Below are 14429 nucleotides of genomic sequence, written 5' to 3' on the forward strand. Positions count from 1 at the left end.
CCGCGCCCCCATTGGTCGAGGCGGCACCCTCCTCCTCCGCCATTGGGCGAGAGGGGGGCAGGGGGCGGGGCCAGGAGAGCGGCGGGAGTTTGGAAGGCTCGGGTTAGCCGCGCGCCGGCTGCACCACGTGCTCCGCGGCGCGCGCCGGGCTGGGGACACCCCCCCCCCCCCCCGACCCTAATGGGGTCTGGGCTTGGGACCGGGACCTGGGGTCGGGGGTTAAGAACTGGGAGCTGGGGTCTAGAGGGCAAATACCTGGTGGTTGGGGTGTTTAGGGTTTGGGGTCTAAACGGCTTGGTGCTGGGGTCTGGGGGCTTGGGGTTGTGGGTTTGGGATCTAGGGTTTGGGGTTTACGGGTTTGGGGTTTATGGGTTTGGGGGTTTAGGGCTCGGGGTCGGTACCTGGTGGCTGGGTCCGAGCTCCAGGAGGTGGAGTCAGGAAGCTGGGAAACAGGGGGTGGGAGCTGGGGTCTGGGGGCGGAGACCTGGGGGCTCGGGATTGGGGGTTAGAATTTGGGGGCTGGGGCTGGGGCTGGGCTCAGGGGCTGAAATCTGGGCCTGTAACCACCCCAGGAGGTGGATTTGGCGCTGTAGGAAAAAGTGGTTTCAAATGGCACTTTGGCGTGAAACATCAACCCAAGGTGCGGCGTTCTATTTACTTACACAGACAGGCTGAAATATATCGCAAATGGATCGGGTGATTTTTGAAAATCGAGACCTCAAAGTTTCTCTGTCAGGTGAACGCTGCGATTGGTGGTGGTAGGACCCTTTCTCAGCCAGCAACGAAGATTTTCGACGTGGTTCAAATAAAAACCCAAAAGGTGGCGGGTCCAGCAGGTGTAAATCTCAGGGCTGTGTGTGGTGGTGGCGGTCTGTGTCCCCAATTCTCTGCCTGAAGGAGAGGGGGAAAAGATGCTCCGTCAGCCTGCACGCTCCAAGAAGTCACCTGCTTTTCCCTGAAACCGTACCAGACTACGCAGGGCCTTTTCCCACGTGAGAAGTGTTATAACGAAAGGCACCACAAACCCACAGCACCGCCGTTAGGAGCACAAACAACCTGTTTGTTCCCACAGCCCCGCTGAGGCTGCCTGTGGCAGGTGGGGCAGCGGGCAGTCACTGTCCCTGGGGGTGGTGCTTGGGGACACGGCTCAGTGGGTGATGGTGGTAGGGGGTGGTTGGATCAGGCGATTTTAGGGCTTTTCAACCCTAATGGTTTTGGGATTCTGGGGGGGAGGCCGCAGCCTGCTGTGAGGTGAGAGCCATGAGGGGGATGGCCGCAGAACTGGCTCCCGAGCGGGGTTTCCGTAGTGTAGTGGTTATCACGTTCGCCTAACACGCGAAAGGTCCCCGGTTCGAAACCGGGCGGAAACACCGGCGGGTGGCTCGCCTTTTCTTTTTTTTTTTTTTTTTTTTTCTCCCCTATATATTTCTCGACGTCGTGCTAGAAAGCAATCGAGGTCCGCCAGCGCTGCTGAGCCGGAGCCACGAATTGCTTTGAACTGCAAGCACCAACACGGAGACATGTCAGAGCCTTCAGTCCCAGCGGGACTACATCCCCCAGCATGCACCGCTCCCTAGCACCCTACACCCCAGCACTACCGCGCCGCGGTGCATCACGGGAGCTGTAGTCCACACCTCCCCGACCCTCCCAGCGGTCGTTCCGCGGCCCGTCCCGCCCCGTTCCCCTCCGGGCGGTGCCCGCCGGGTCCCCGCTCCCCCCGCAGCCTCCCCGTGCCCTTCTCCGGTCCCCGGCGGTCCCGGGAGCACCGGAAGTGGCGTGCGGGAAGCGGCGGCGGCACAACATGGCGGCCTGAGGCGGAGGCGCCGCCGCTTCCTCCCGCTCGTCCCCGCCGCAGGTGCGGGAGGCGCCGCCGCCTCAGGGCTGGGCCCGGGGGGGAGCGGCTGAGGCGGGCCCGGCCCGGCCCGGCGGGACCCGGGGGACACCGGGGAAGGGCTGAGGAGGGGCCCGGCCCCCGGAGGTTGCGGCCCGGCCGCTCCCCGTTGTCCCCCGGTGCTCCCCGGGTCCAGCCCCGGCGGCCGGGAGCTCCCCGCGGCTCTGAGGAGAGCCCCGTGAGGGAGGCGGCCGTGGGGGAGGGGGGGGGGGTCAGAGCTGGGGTGTCTGTCAGCATTAACTTTATTTTGAGGGAAGGGGGGGGGGAAAAGTGAAATCCGGTGTGTAACGGGGCTGCTTCGCTTTCCCAGGACGGAGGAGAGGCCGCTGGCAGGATGCAGTACGCCCATCACTGCGAGCACCTGCTGGAGAGGCTGAACAAGCAGCGCGAAGCCGGCTTCCTCTGCGACTGCACCGTGGTCATCGGCGAGTTCCAGTTCAAGGCGCACCGAAATGTGCTGGCTTCCTTCAGCGAGTACTTCGGGGCCTTCTACCGGGACGCCTCGGACAACAACGTCGTCTTGGATCAGACTCAAGTCAAGGCTGACGGGTTCCAAAAGCTCCTGGAATTTATTTACACGGGGAACTTGAACCTTGACAGGTAACGCGTGCGGATAGAAAATAGGGAAACAAACCGTGTTGGGGCAGTGCTGGGTTTTTTGTTTGTTGTAACACATCTGGGAGGAGCACAGTAGTGGATGTGATGCATACAAACCATTGAAGATCTTCTGTTTGCATGCTTCAGGGTAGCACATGACATACGAGTCCCAAAACAAAAGTATGTTGTCAGATATTTTGCTGATAGGTGCAGTTTCTTGAGTCTTTCTGTCAGGATCAGGAAGGATTAAAAATCCTGTGTGGTTACTGGGAGAGGGAGGGATAACTCCATTCTTCCCGAAGTTGGATTATAAGAGCCCTTTTTCCAGTCAACACACAGAAACTATACTTGTTTTCCCCCTTGTGGAGGTGTTTTTGTGCATGTTGTGTTACTTTGTGTACAGGGAGGGTTCTTCGCAGTGCTGCTCTCTCAGGGAAAAGAAAGAGGCGTGGCTCATTCAGCTGTGACTACTCAGAGGCACTTAGCCCAGAAGTGTAACTCCTGTTGCAATGTCTGGTGTCAAATGCATCCAGAAAAAAACTTTGTTGCTGCCAATGTCTGGAAACTCAGACTGAGAATTTTAAAAGCCTGGGCACAGGCTATCCTTTCGCTGTTGTTTCTGTCTCTAATTTAGCTACAAGTTTTAACGCTAATAGAGCAACTCCCACAGCAGTGCCTCAAAGTTGGTGCCTCAGGCTTTGGAAGTCTCTGGGTTCGTTCGGGGTGGCTGGGATCTCTGAAAGAAGCGGGCTGTGAACGTGCTGCTCTTACCCAGACAGAGCTGTTTGTGTAACACCTGGGGTTCTGCTGGCGTGTACCTGTCAGCCTGCGATGTATCCCTGCTGCAGCTCCCGTTGTCTTCTGTGATGGCAGGGGCATGTGTGAACCCTGGAGGGTTTACCTAGAGCTCTGTGCTAGTGGCATACAAGCTACTGAGCCAGTTTTACACATGGACAGAGAATAATTTTGGCTAGCTGCCTCTTGTCGGATGATTTAGTTAGTTTGCTGTGAAATAGACAGGCAGAATGTTGTTGTTTACTGTTCATCTTTAGTTAAAGTGCCAGAAATCCACAGATTGTTACTGGTACTTGTTGCTACTGTTTTTGGACGCTTTTTTTTTCTAAATCATCAAGGCCTGTGTTGAAATATAGGATACTGAAAAATATAACTGAAAAATAGTGTGTAGTAACTTAAACGAGGGTTTCTTTGGTGTTGATGCAGTCTGTGTGTAGCTCATACAGAATAAAGACTGTGTGCAAATCATTTTATAAAATGAGGTTAATAGCTGCTTCGCAGAATTGCTGGGGTGAATATGCTGCTTGTGAATTACTTACAATTTTTGGCAGAAAGGGTAATAATTGTAGCATTTTATTCTCCAATCTTTTATCCCTTTGTGTTATGACTTCTGAGCGTTTTGGACAGACAAACCAAAGTCCAGTCTCACCACCTTACAGTCAGAATTAAAATCCTACAAAAGGCATGTAAACAAAAATAACATTTTCAATTCTGTGGAGCTGCAGATTCCACTAGGCACGGGCTGTCAGTTGGAGAATAGTCGTCCTATCGGTGTCTTATGGACACAAGATTAGGTCTTGCTGTGTAACTTCTCTGTAGTTGTGCTGTCTGTGTTAATAGAGTTGGTACAGAACAAATTACTGCTTTGTCCAGAATATTGTCACGTAAATCTTGTTTCCTTGCAGCTGGAATGTTAAAGAAATTCACCAGGCTGCCGACTATCTCAAAGTAGAAGAAGTGGTGACTAAATGCAAAATAAAGATGGAAGACTTTGCTTTTATTGCTAATCCCTCTTCTACAGAGACGTCTAGTATCACTGGAAACATTGAAATGAATCAGCAGACTTGCCTTCTGACTCTCCGAGATTACAACAATCGGGAGAAAGCAGACGCTCCTCCTGCAGAGTTGGTTCAGCCACAAGCAAAGAAATCAGCTTTAGAAAAGAAATCTGCTCAGACCAAAAAGCGAAAGAAGAATTTCAGCTCCCCCAAAAGCGTTCAGAGTAAATCAATACAGTACCAGAATGACGTGACTGAGAACGCATCGATCGAAATGTTTTTAGATGCAAATAAGCTGGCCACGCAGATAACAGAGCAGGCTGCCCAAGGCAGCGATAACTCCGAACTCCAGTTGGCAGCCGTGGTGGAAAGCGAAACGCTGGCAGCCCAAGATATTTTAGTTCAGACTATTGCAGCCAAACAAAAACGGGGGAAGGCTCAGCAGAACTGTGCGCTGAAGGAGCACTGCATGTCCAATATAGCCAACGAAAAGAACACTTACCAGCTGGAAAGTTCAGGAGAAGAACTTGACCAGAAGTACTCCAAAGCCAAACCGGTGTGCAACACGTGTGGGAAAGTCTTCTCGGAAGCCAGCAGCCTCCGCCGGCACATGAGGATACACAAAGGAGTGAAACCCTACGTGTGCCAGCTCTGTGGGAAGGCGTTCACGCAGTGCAACCAGCTGAAAACCCATGTAAGAACTCACACAGGTAAGCTGTTGGTTTGTCTCCATGGACTGGAGATCTGCGATAGCAGCATGGGACTAAAGAGATTTTTGTGTTCTGAGTTGTTCCTCTGGAGGTTTTGTCTGCTCTTGGTACTGTGGCGATAGCATCTATATCCTGGTAGTATAAAGTGTTCTGACATTTTTTCAGTACAAAACCATAGTTTCAGTTTTAAATAGCTAGAAGGGGACTTTATTTGTCAGAGCACCTTGATCTTTGCAAAGATTCCAAAGGCTGGCACCCTTTCACTCTGCAGGGACTCCAGTTAACTGGAGTGCAGTGCCAGAAACCACCGCCAGCAGAGCGTGAAAGGCTCACGGTACTCGATACCAGAATTTTTGTTGATTTTTATTTTTTTTAACATGAAATCCTAATATAGGTTTGATAACAATGGTGGAAAAAGACAGAAATACATTCTTGGTTCACGTAGGTAGCTTCTCGTGTGGGGATCTTCAAAAAAAAGTTAGTGGAGGTGGCTAAATTACAGTGTTTGGGATTTTAGTTAGTAAAATGTATGGCTGAACGGTGTGATGTTCTCTTCATTCAGTAACTTTACTAGAAGTTTGTGTTGTAGCAAGAGTTGCAAGAGAAAGCATCAAAGAAATATCATTTATGAGCACTTTAACGTTAAGACAACACATCCAACCTGGAAAGATTATGAACAGCAAGTTGCTGAAGCCTGGGAAGACACCGGGGAGAAGCACAAGTCTTCTTTGTCTTTTTTTTACGCCCATCCCTAGACAAGAAAGGCTTGCTACTGGATTAGTTCTGTCTTCAGTTTGATCCAGCGTGGCTGTTCTGCTCTCACCTTTGCTGCTGTGCTAAACCCAGTGAGCAGCAGAGGGTCATTGTTTGCAAAGTTTTCTTCCTTTTGTGGCTGGCATTCCAAATTCTGAAGTAACAGTGAGAAAGGCTTTTTAAAAATGGTTCCTTTTGCTCTTTTTCCCTTTGGAAAACTGTGAGCAGAGGTCAGCAGTGGAGCTCTCTCCAGGAAGCTGTGAGGATGCAGAAGGGGAGTAGGATGCAAAGCCTCCAGTAGGAGGTCCTGAGGTACAGCTGCAGGAGAACACCATTCCCGTTCAGTGACCAAGGGAGAGGATTTCAAATATCATCACCCACTGACTCACTAAAGATTCATACACAAGGTGAAGCTCGTGAGCAGTATTCAGGCAGTTTGCTGCTCCTAGCTGGCAGGTTAGCTGCCTGCTGCTTTTAGTTCTGAAGCTTTTAAGTACACGTTGTGCTTAGGAATTGTCAAGTCCCCAGTTTGGCTGTGCAGAGGCGCTCTCATGCTGTCATCTGAGTCTGTGGCGTTGCACAGCCCTTTGATGAGACTGCACTGACCACGGAGAAACCACAGGCGATCAGAGAGGTACCTGTAGTGTTCTGCAGCAGACACTAGTGAGAAGTTAGAGAGCACTGGAGACCTCTTGTTGTTTGAGAGGCAAGGAAGCAGGTGATTTACTGGCTGATCATCTCAGATACTTAGAATTCTGAATAAACATAACCAGCACAAAGTGAAAAAGTAGTAGTAGCTTTCAGAAAGTGATGGGGGGGAGGGGAAATGGCATTATTAAAACCATGAATTATTCCCTTTTGTTTTCTAATGGTAATGTGCCAGAAATGGCCTGTTGTGCGCTGTGCTGCTGGCACATTCCACCTCAGCGGGCTGAATGCCGGATGCTACAAGATGTTGTTTGTAAGACCTACTAGAAGAGACACTTGAGCCTTGGCCAGGTAATGGATTGGGAAGCTTGCTTACGTAAATCCAGAGAGTACAAGAGGTTTGTTTTTTACCAGGGGAGAAGCCATACAAATGTGAGCTGTGCGACAAAGGCTTTGCCCAGAAGTGCCAGTTAGTGTTCCACAGCCGCATGCACCACGGCGAAGAGAAGCCGTACAAGTGCGACGTGTGCAACCTGCAGTTTGCGACTTCGAGCAACCTGAAGATTCACGCCAGGTAGGGAGAAGTGAGATCCTGCAGATGTTTATCCACGTGTTTATTTAAACAGAATAATTTTCTGTGCTGTGAGCAGGACTTAGACAGTCACATGATTTGCTCATTTCTTAATCCTTCTGTCTCGGGTCCCGTCTCACACCGCAATAACAGAATGTGTACATCTGTGTCCTCCCTCGTTAGGGAGGGAGCAGTTTATGAATGGCACAACATAACGTACTGGCATCCTTATGGCAATGACGGTTATTTGTTTTAAACTCTTTGAAGTACCTGGAGACAAAAGCAGTCCTTGACAGGAAGTGAAACAGAACCGGTCTCCCTGCGCACAGCAGCTGGCATGTTGCATTTTCTGGCAGGAGCACAAATCACATTCCCTTGTTCAGAACCATCGTTTTATCTCTCAGTGCACTGTAATGCAACACTTGTTGGGTTCTCAGGGTGACTGTTACGTGCACGGGGCCCATAGTTTGATTCAGCTGCCATGCAATCACTGATGCACAAATTCCCCAAGCAAACAGACAGTGAATTTTACTCCACGAGAAACTGCTAACTCCAAATCAGCTCCCAGTTGATGAGTTTTGTGGCTCACAGAACACTGACACAAGGAGCTTTGGAGAAGGCAGGGGAGAGTTGAGGAAAGTCACCTAACCATGCGTGCTGCTTCCCTTCCTGCCCTGATCACCACTGTCTGTTCCTTTGCAGGAAGCACAGTGGCGAGAAGCCCTACGTGTGTGACCGCTGTGGTCAGCGGTTTGCTCAGGCGAGCACCCTCACCTACCACGTGCGTCGCCACACAGGGGAGAAGCCCTACGTGTGTGACACCTGCGGAAAAGCCTTTGCTGTCTCAAGTTCTCTCATCACCCATTCCCGAAAACACACAGGTAAGGGGAGACAGAGGAAATCTCTGCCCTGGGATATCTGGGAGTGACCTCTGGTGTTTTCATCCAGCTTCTCTTTCACGTTTTTTCCCTTTGACTTCATTTTAGGGAGCTCTTTCTCCCATTGGATGTTACCTCTGTTTTATTTTAACTTGTTCTTTATGTGTATTATGGTTTATATAATGAAATAAACTCTTTGTGTTTCCTGTAGGAGAGAAGCCATATATCTGTGGCATTTGTGGAAAGAGTTTTATTTCCTCTGGAGAGCTCAATAAACATTTTCGGTCCCATACAGGTCAGTTTCCAGACAGGCTGCTTCCTGCACAATAAATAATATTCTACTTTTACCTTTTTGCCTTTAAAATATACCACATTGTGCTGTACTTGAAAGTAGCAGAGTTTCTTAATCCGTGTATCTCTGTGTGAAAATAATGTAAAGAAAACATCTGTGATTTTTTTAATTGCCTTTTTCAGACTAATTTCTGTCTGTAACAGTGTAGGTGTTGATGTATGATCATGGTTTTACTTCAAACACAGAGGCTTTTTGCTTTGTTAATCTACTAAATTTTGTATTTTGTATTCATTCTAAATACAGACAGATAGAATACCGTACAGTTACAAACTGTATTTTAAAATGTAACTCTAAATTCCATTGTTCTACATCTGCAACTGTTTTTTCTTTCAATTTCAAGATTATTCTAACTGCCAAACCCATTTCTTTTTCAGGTGAAAGACCATTTATCTGTGAAATGTGTGGAAATTCTTACACGGATATAAAAAATCTTAAGAAGCACAAAACGAAAGTTCACACAGGTGAGCTCCTTGTGCAAAGAGAGGTTAAGAAACTTCATAACTGTTTTCACTTCATGTCAAATAACATTAATGTTTTTTGTTTGTTTGTGTTTTGTTTTGTTTTGTTTTTTTCTCAAACTGGCCTAAATTGAGCAAACTTTAATTTTAGAAATTTTTCTACATTTAGAAGATTTTTGGATGGTAGTTCACCTTTAGTGCTAAAAGCATCTGCTTTAGAGGTACCCAAACCTTTTAAAGCCTAAAGGATATGCTTTAAATTAAATTCAAGACAAATTTTCAAGCAGTTTGCATTGCTATAGAAAGCACATCTTGACCAACAGAAAAGTAGATTGCTGCTGACAAGAATTTCTGTATGTGAATGTTTCCTTTCTTGTCCTTGTAAATTGTGAGAGCTTTCCACATTAAGGCATGGCCTGAGTTGTAGGTAACTTTTTCTTTCATCTGAGTCTCTTTTTGGAATCTGTCCGTATTAGGGTAATAATGTGAATGAAGAAGGCATACTGGTTACAAGAATTCCTTTACTTCTAGAAGGACCCAGTATTTTTAATGCAACAGTATAGTCAATGTTAATCCAGGTCTGAGCTGGATTCAATAACACAGTACCAGGCAGCCAGCAAAATGTTCTCTGCTGCAAATACTGCCCTAAAAAGACTTCAAATACATTCAAATCCTGCTCTGCATAACAGATTTTGACTAGGAAGAAATGTGACATAGTACTTGGTTATGGTGCAAAACCCAGGAGATGTTCAGAGAACGGAACCAGTCTCTTTCAACACTGGCTCCACATACATCATTATCTGTATATCCTTAAGTGTATTTGTCCTAATTCCCTAGCCTCTGTCATATGAAAAATGGAATAATCGGTGTCTGTATATGTCTGGCCTGGCGAGGGAGAGGCTGAGAAAACAAGAGTCACATGCGGAGGCAGCTTTGAAGGTCAAAGTCTCCGTGAAGCCCCGTTTAGGAAGGTGCTAATGCAGAAGGGGGTGGAAGCAAGTGTGCGACGAGAGCAGCAGTGAGCAAGGAGAGGGCTGGGCACTATGTGGCTGTGGTTTTAGGTTTTTGGGGGTGGAAAATCTCAAGGAAACCTTCATAAGTGCATTTTCTCCAAAGCTCCTTTGTTCACTATGTTAAGTATTTCTTATCTTCTGTACCATGCCAAGTAGAGATCAAGTTAGAATTCATCATCTGTCTATTTGTCACGTCACAGGAAGCAGAGGATGTGATTCTCAGTTTTCACACTCTGTTTACAGCTTGTTTTGGCTTCACAGCACATTGAAGGTACTGATAGCACAACTGCCCGGGCAGTCTTTGACACACCCCGTGCTTGTTTGGGCAGTCAGTTGAAAGGGAATCTGCAGAATTTGTGTAGGAGCTTTTGAACATTCCTTCAGATGGTTTCCAAAAGACATGGCAAGTTAAGAGGAACGGTATGAGACACACATGAGGATAGTTCATACGATGTACTCAACAGGATAATCTGTAGGGAATTTGAATGTCTTGGTAAGATCTAAATAATCATTCAAGCACTTTAATTTTTCACATTGGATTTGTTCATTTTAATTCTTCCATGTAAAGACACTTGTGCTATCTTTCCTTCTTGTTGAGTTGTGCAATCTGTAGCAAGATTTCTGGTAGCAGTTAGTCTGTGTTTTCTGAGAACAAGTCTTGCTTGGTTCTTGCTAGCAGCGATTCTTGTATCATTTACAAAATTTTCCCTTACATTAATTGCTGGGGAAATAAAATAAACACTTGGAAAAACATTTTTTTCTTTTTTTTTTCTTTTCCCAGGATCTGAAACTCCCCCTGATTCTAATACACTTGATAATTCTTTCAATGAACAAGAATCCATTCAGAGTCAGAAAAGTCCTTTATCAGAGTCTATAGATGTGAAGCCCTCTGAGATGTCTTTACCGCTTCCCCTTCCCATTGGGACTGAAGACCATCAGATGCTGCTTCCTGTGACGGGCAGTCAGTCTCCTTCGTCAGAGACATTGCTAAGATCTGCTGTGACTGGATATTCAGAACCTCAGTTTATTTTCTTGCAGCAGTTATACTGACAGCGCAGAACAGAGCCACAAGGTAATCCAGCAGTGAACTTGCATACGTTTGGTAAAGATCAACATAATCAAGCAGTCACAGTTTTTGAATTGGACTTGTTCTTTTTTTTTTTTCTTCTATGTAAAAATCCTTGTAAGGCATTTCCATTGTACAGTACTGTCTTTCCTCTTTTTTTTTCTTTTTTTTTTTTTGGTTGAATTGTGCTAATCTACAATCAAATTTCTATTTGTAATTAACACTGATTTCCAGGAGACAATTCCTTTTCAGCAACACCTGCCTTAAGAATTCTCTGTTGAGTATGTTAACGCATTTTTGGAGATCATTTTCTATGTTCCTGCTGATCTGACGTGTGACAGTGTCATCTGAGCACCGGAGCAGGTTGCAAGAGAGGCTGTGGAGGCTCCCTCCTGGGAGACCTTTAACAGCTGCCCGGACAAGGTCCTGGGCAACCTGCTCTTGGTGTCCTGGTTTGAGCGTGGGGGTAGGACCAGAGGGCCTCCAGAGGTCCCCTCTCGCCTCAAACCATTCTGTGATTTGAGAACAAACATTTTAAGCCATATTTGATAGTTTAGGAATATCAATCCAGAGCTCTAGAGGGAAAAATCAGAATTTGACTGTGCTAACAAGCTTGTACGTCTGCATTGGGAGGTGATACAGTGTACGTGGCGGAAGGCAGGGCAGTGCTCTGGTGAGGCCCTGTCAAAGAATTACTGCTGTCGGCCAGAAGCAGCCTGTCTTCAGTTCAGTCTGACCAGAGGGAAAGTGAGCTTGCTGTTATGTCCCTGACAAGGCAAATAAGGGGAGGTTCTTTAGCATGGCAAGTCAGAGGGCTCAAACGGCATAGATACTGCTGCGTATTTTTTCCAAGTCATTCTTTTTTTTTTTTTTTTTAAAGTGAATCTAGCATTGTTGTATCTTGTCCCAGATTTGTTTTTCACATCTCTGAAACATCCTGGGTTTGGCACAAACAGCAGCGTTTGCTAAACAAAAGAGCTGGAACGTGCACATTGTAGATGAGACAAAAAGGCACATTGACTTAATTGTGAGGCGTGAACCATAGCTTCGTAATTATCATTTCTGTGACAGTAGGTACAAAAGAAAAAACAAACACTGCCCTTCACTGTGAAAATACTAGATGAATGAATAATGCTCCCGCTGAGGGGGCATTAAGGAGAGTACAACAGAGCAGATTAATTTTTTTTTCCAGGCATGGGTTTATTAGAGTATGACTGATTTATTTTAATTGAAGTATTTATGTATTGCTTTACCTCTCACATCGTTTGTCCAGTGTAACTGCACACAATTGGTATCTAGCAAGACCTTTGTAAAGGTATGTTTTACTACTAGCAATTTAAATTTTAAAAAACAACATTCATAGTGTCCTGGTAGGGTCGTTAGTTAAATATTACTTGACAGTAGGAATGCTTTTATGCTCCGTTTTGCCAGTTTGTGCCATTAGCATAATGTAAGCATTATCTAAGTAATCATCAAATAGTGAGAAACAATCATATTCTGTACCAACAAGATGTTTAAAGATATTATTTGTTGGTTATTTACTTGGTGCTAGCATTTTATTCCCACTGATGCCTTGTGTCTAGACACTGATAAGTCAAAGGGCATAGGAGATACCTCTTAACTGATTCTGTTCTACATGGAGTAATAATTAATCTGCACCTTAATTAAAAAGCCTTGTGAAAAAATTCTTGGAGGACTTCATTTAAAGATTCTGCAAATGGTCCCTTGACTCCTGAGCATGACTATCATTTTCTTTTAATTTCTACATGTTTATGCTTGTGAGGTAATAGATCTTTCACTTCTTTGTGTTGATCATCTTTGTAGGCTGCATGTTTAAAACCGCTTCTTGATCATATTTTAGGTTTTAATTATGGCTAGTTTGATAAAAAGCTACCACGGACAGTGTGGAGTTCCCCAGGAACATTCTTAATGCAGGCATCTCTCACTGTCCACCAAAGCTAGTTACTATTCTGTCTTCCTCGCCTTTATTTTCCTTGCTTATTCATAGCACAGCGTTTATGAACAGCTGATGTCCTTCATAACACTAGCAAAGGACAATAGATGAAGTTCTCAGATTTTCTTGTTTGGCATTGCCCCCCGCCTCCCCTTTTTTTTCAGGTTTCTGTTGTTGATGGAGTAGATGAAAGATTCCTTAGCTAGCTGGCACTGACAAATGGCAAATTTCTTGACCCTGCGTTAACAAAAGTGAGCTGTATAGCTTGTCCTAGGGCTCCTCTTTACTTTCTCTTTCTGAAAATAGAGCAGAAGTCTTGGGATAGACATAGACTTAGTCATGAGTGCTGAAAAAAAGAACAAAGATGTACAACTGGTACGTTTAATGTTTAACCAACTTGGGAAGATAAACTAATGAGACTATGCTGTTTTGTGAAGAACAGCATGTGAAGGTTAATATATCCAGGATAAAAGACAGCAAGAGAGAAATAGCGCTAGAAAAAAAAACAACACACATTCCTACATAGGAAATGCATTCCATAATAATGTTAGTTTGGACTGTTTTTATATTTCTGAGATTATAGCTTAATACTGTATTCTTAGATTTTCAGACTTTTTTAAAGAACAGTACTTAGATTTATACAGGATTTGTTTAGATATTTAAAAACAGTAACACTTTCTTTATTAGTCATTTAGTTTTCTTTATAGACAAGAAGATAATCATTATTTTTTACAAGACAACAATTTTAACCTTTCTTAGTAGAACACACAGGCTTGTAGTTTTGTCTTGGAGCAATAATTTAGTGACCTGCACTCTTCAGTTCTCATCTGAGAGTCTCAATCCTTACCCTCATCTCTCATGAAGATATCTCAGCAGCTGAGGTATGATCTCTATTAACTGTATTCATTTACTAGAATATAGATTTTAAATATATATAGATATTAAATATATATATATATATTAAATTTGTAGGAATGTTCATGCTGAGTGCTGTAAGGCCTGAAGAAGCAGGTCTGCACTGTACCTTTTGCTGATAGATGCATGGAAATCAGCTGCACATTAAATCATAGGCTTAAGGATTCCAAGTTCTTTTTGGAGGTGCAAGGTTTCTAACAGTATTGGTAATTTCTTTAAGGGGTTAATAGAAAGCATGGAATTGTTTTTTATGGAGAATTTTCAATCTTGAAAACTACTTGCAAAACGAAATAGGACATATTAATAATTCCATTAACAGTAATTTAGAGAGAATGCCATGATTTATCTGAGAAACACCATTGTTTCAGTACTGTTTCAGTCAATTTTCCACTGAAGTTGGTGCAAGTTTTGCCTGAATAGATTATCTACATCTCTAAGTTTCTGAATTGGCTGTTTTGAAATATTTATGTTAGAATAACTCCTTGTATGGCACTTACATCTGAATTTGTGTCTATATGTGGGCACAAAGCATGACAACTTTCCTAAAATCATGTATTTCAAGAAAATTGAATATGGACAAGTCCCATGTCAAGGACTTCAGGGCTGTGATCTTGGAGAGGCTGTCAATAAGCCTTGCAGAATTAAGACTAATGACTGATTTTGGGTTAAATTATTTTTAAAGTATCTTTCATGTATATACATTTTCTCCTCTGTTATTTGTATATAGCTCAACTCTCAATTTTATAATCACCTGGGAAGGGAGTTGTACATATTCAGCCTGAAGTGTTTTATGTTAGACTTTAATAAACTTGTTTTGTATTTTTCCCTCA

The 14429-nt window shown here is 44.7% G+C and overlaps 1 protein-coding gene and 1 non-coding gene across 3 annotated transcripts; both read left to right on the forward strand.

Moving 5' to 3' along the window:
- The first annotated feature begins 1297 nt into the window (after positions 1 to 1297).
- Positions 1298 to 1370, forward strand: TRNAV-AAC (transfer RNA valine (anticodon AAC)). The gene has a single exon. It is a non-coding gene; the product is annotated as a tRNA-Val (tRNA).
- A 351-nt stretch (positions 1371 to 1721) lies between these two features.
- On the forward strand, positions 1722 to 14429 carry MYNN (myoneurin). 2 transcript variants are annotated; one of them, XM_027463988.3, is made up of 8 exons: positions 1722 to 1855; positions 2202 to 2491; positions 4189 to 4991; positions 6807 to 6966; positions 7666 to 7844; positions 8053 to 8136; positions 8568 to 8654; positions 10446 to 14429. In XM_027463988.3, the coding sequence occupies exons 2-8, from the start codon at positions 2226 to 2228 to the stop codon at positions 10712 to 10714; spliced, it is 1848 nt and encodes a 615-aa protein (XP_027319789.2). In that variant the 5' UTR covers positions 1722 to 1855; positions 2202 to 2225; the 3' UTR covers positions 10715 to 14429. The 2 variants fall into 2 exon arrangements, with proteins under 2 accessions (XP_027319789.2, XP_038039413.2); XM_038183485.2 differs by lacking the exon at positions 1722 to 1855 and adding an exon at positions 2048 to 2069.

This window comes from Anas platyrhynchos, chromosome 9 (assembly GCF_047663525.1).
Source record: "Anas platyrhynchos isolate ZD024472 breed Pekin duck chromosome 9, IASCAAS_PekinDuck_T2T, whole genome shotgun sequence".
Lineage (NCBI taxonomy): Eukaryota > Metazoa > Chordata > Aves > Anseriformes > Anatidae > Anas > Anas platyrhynchos.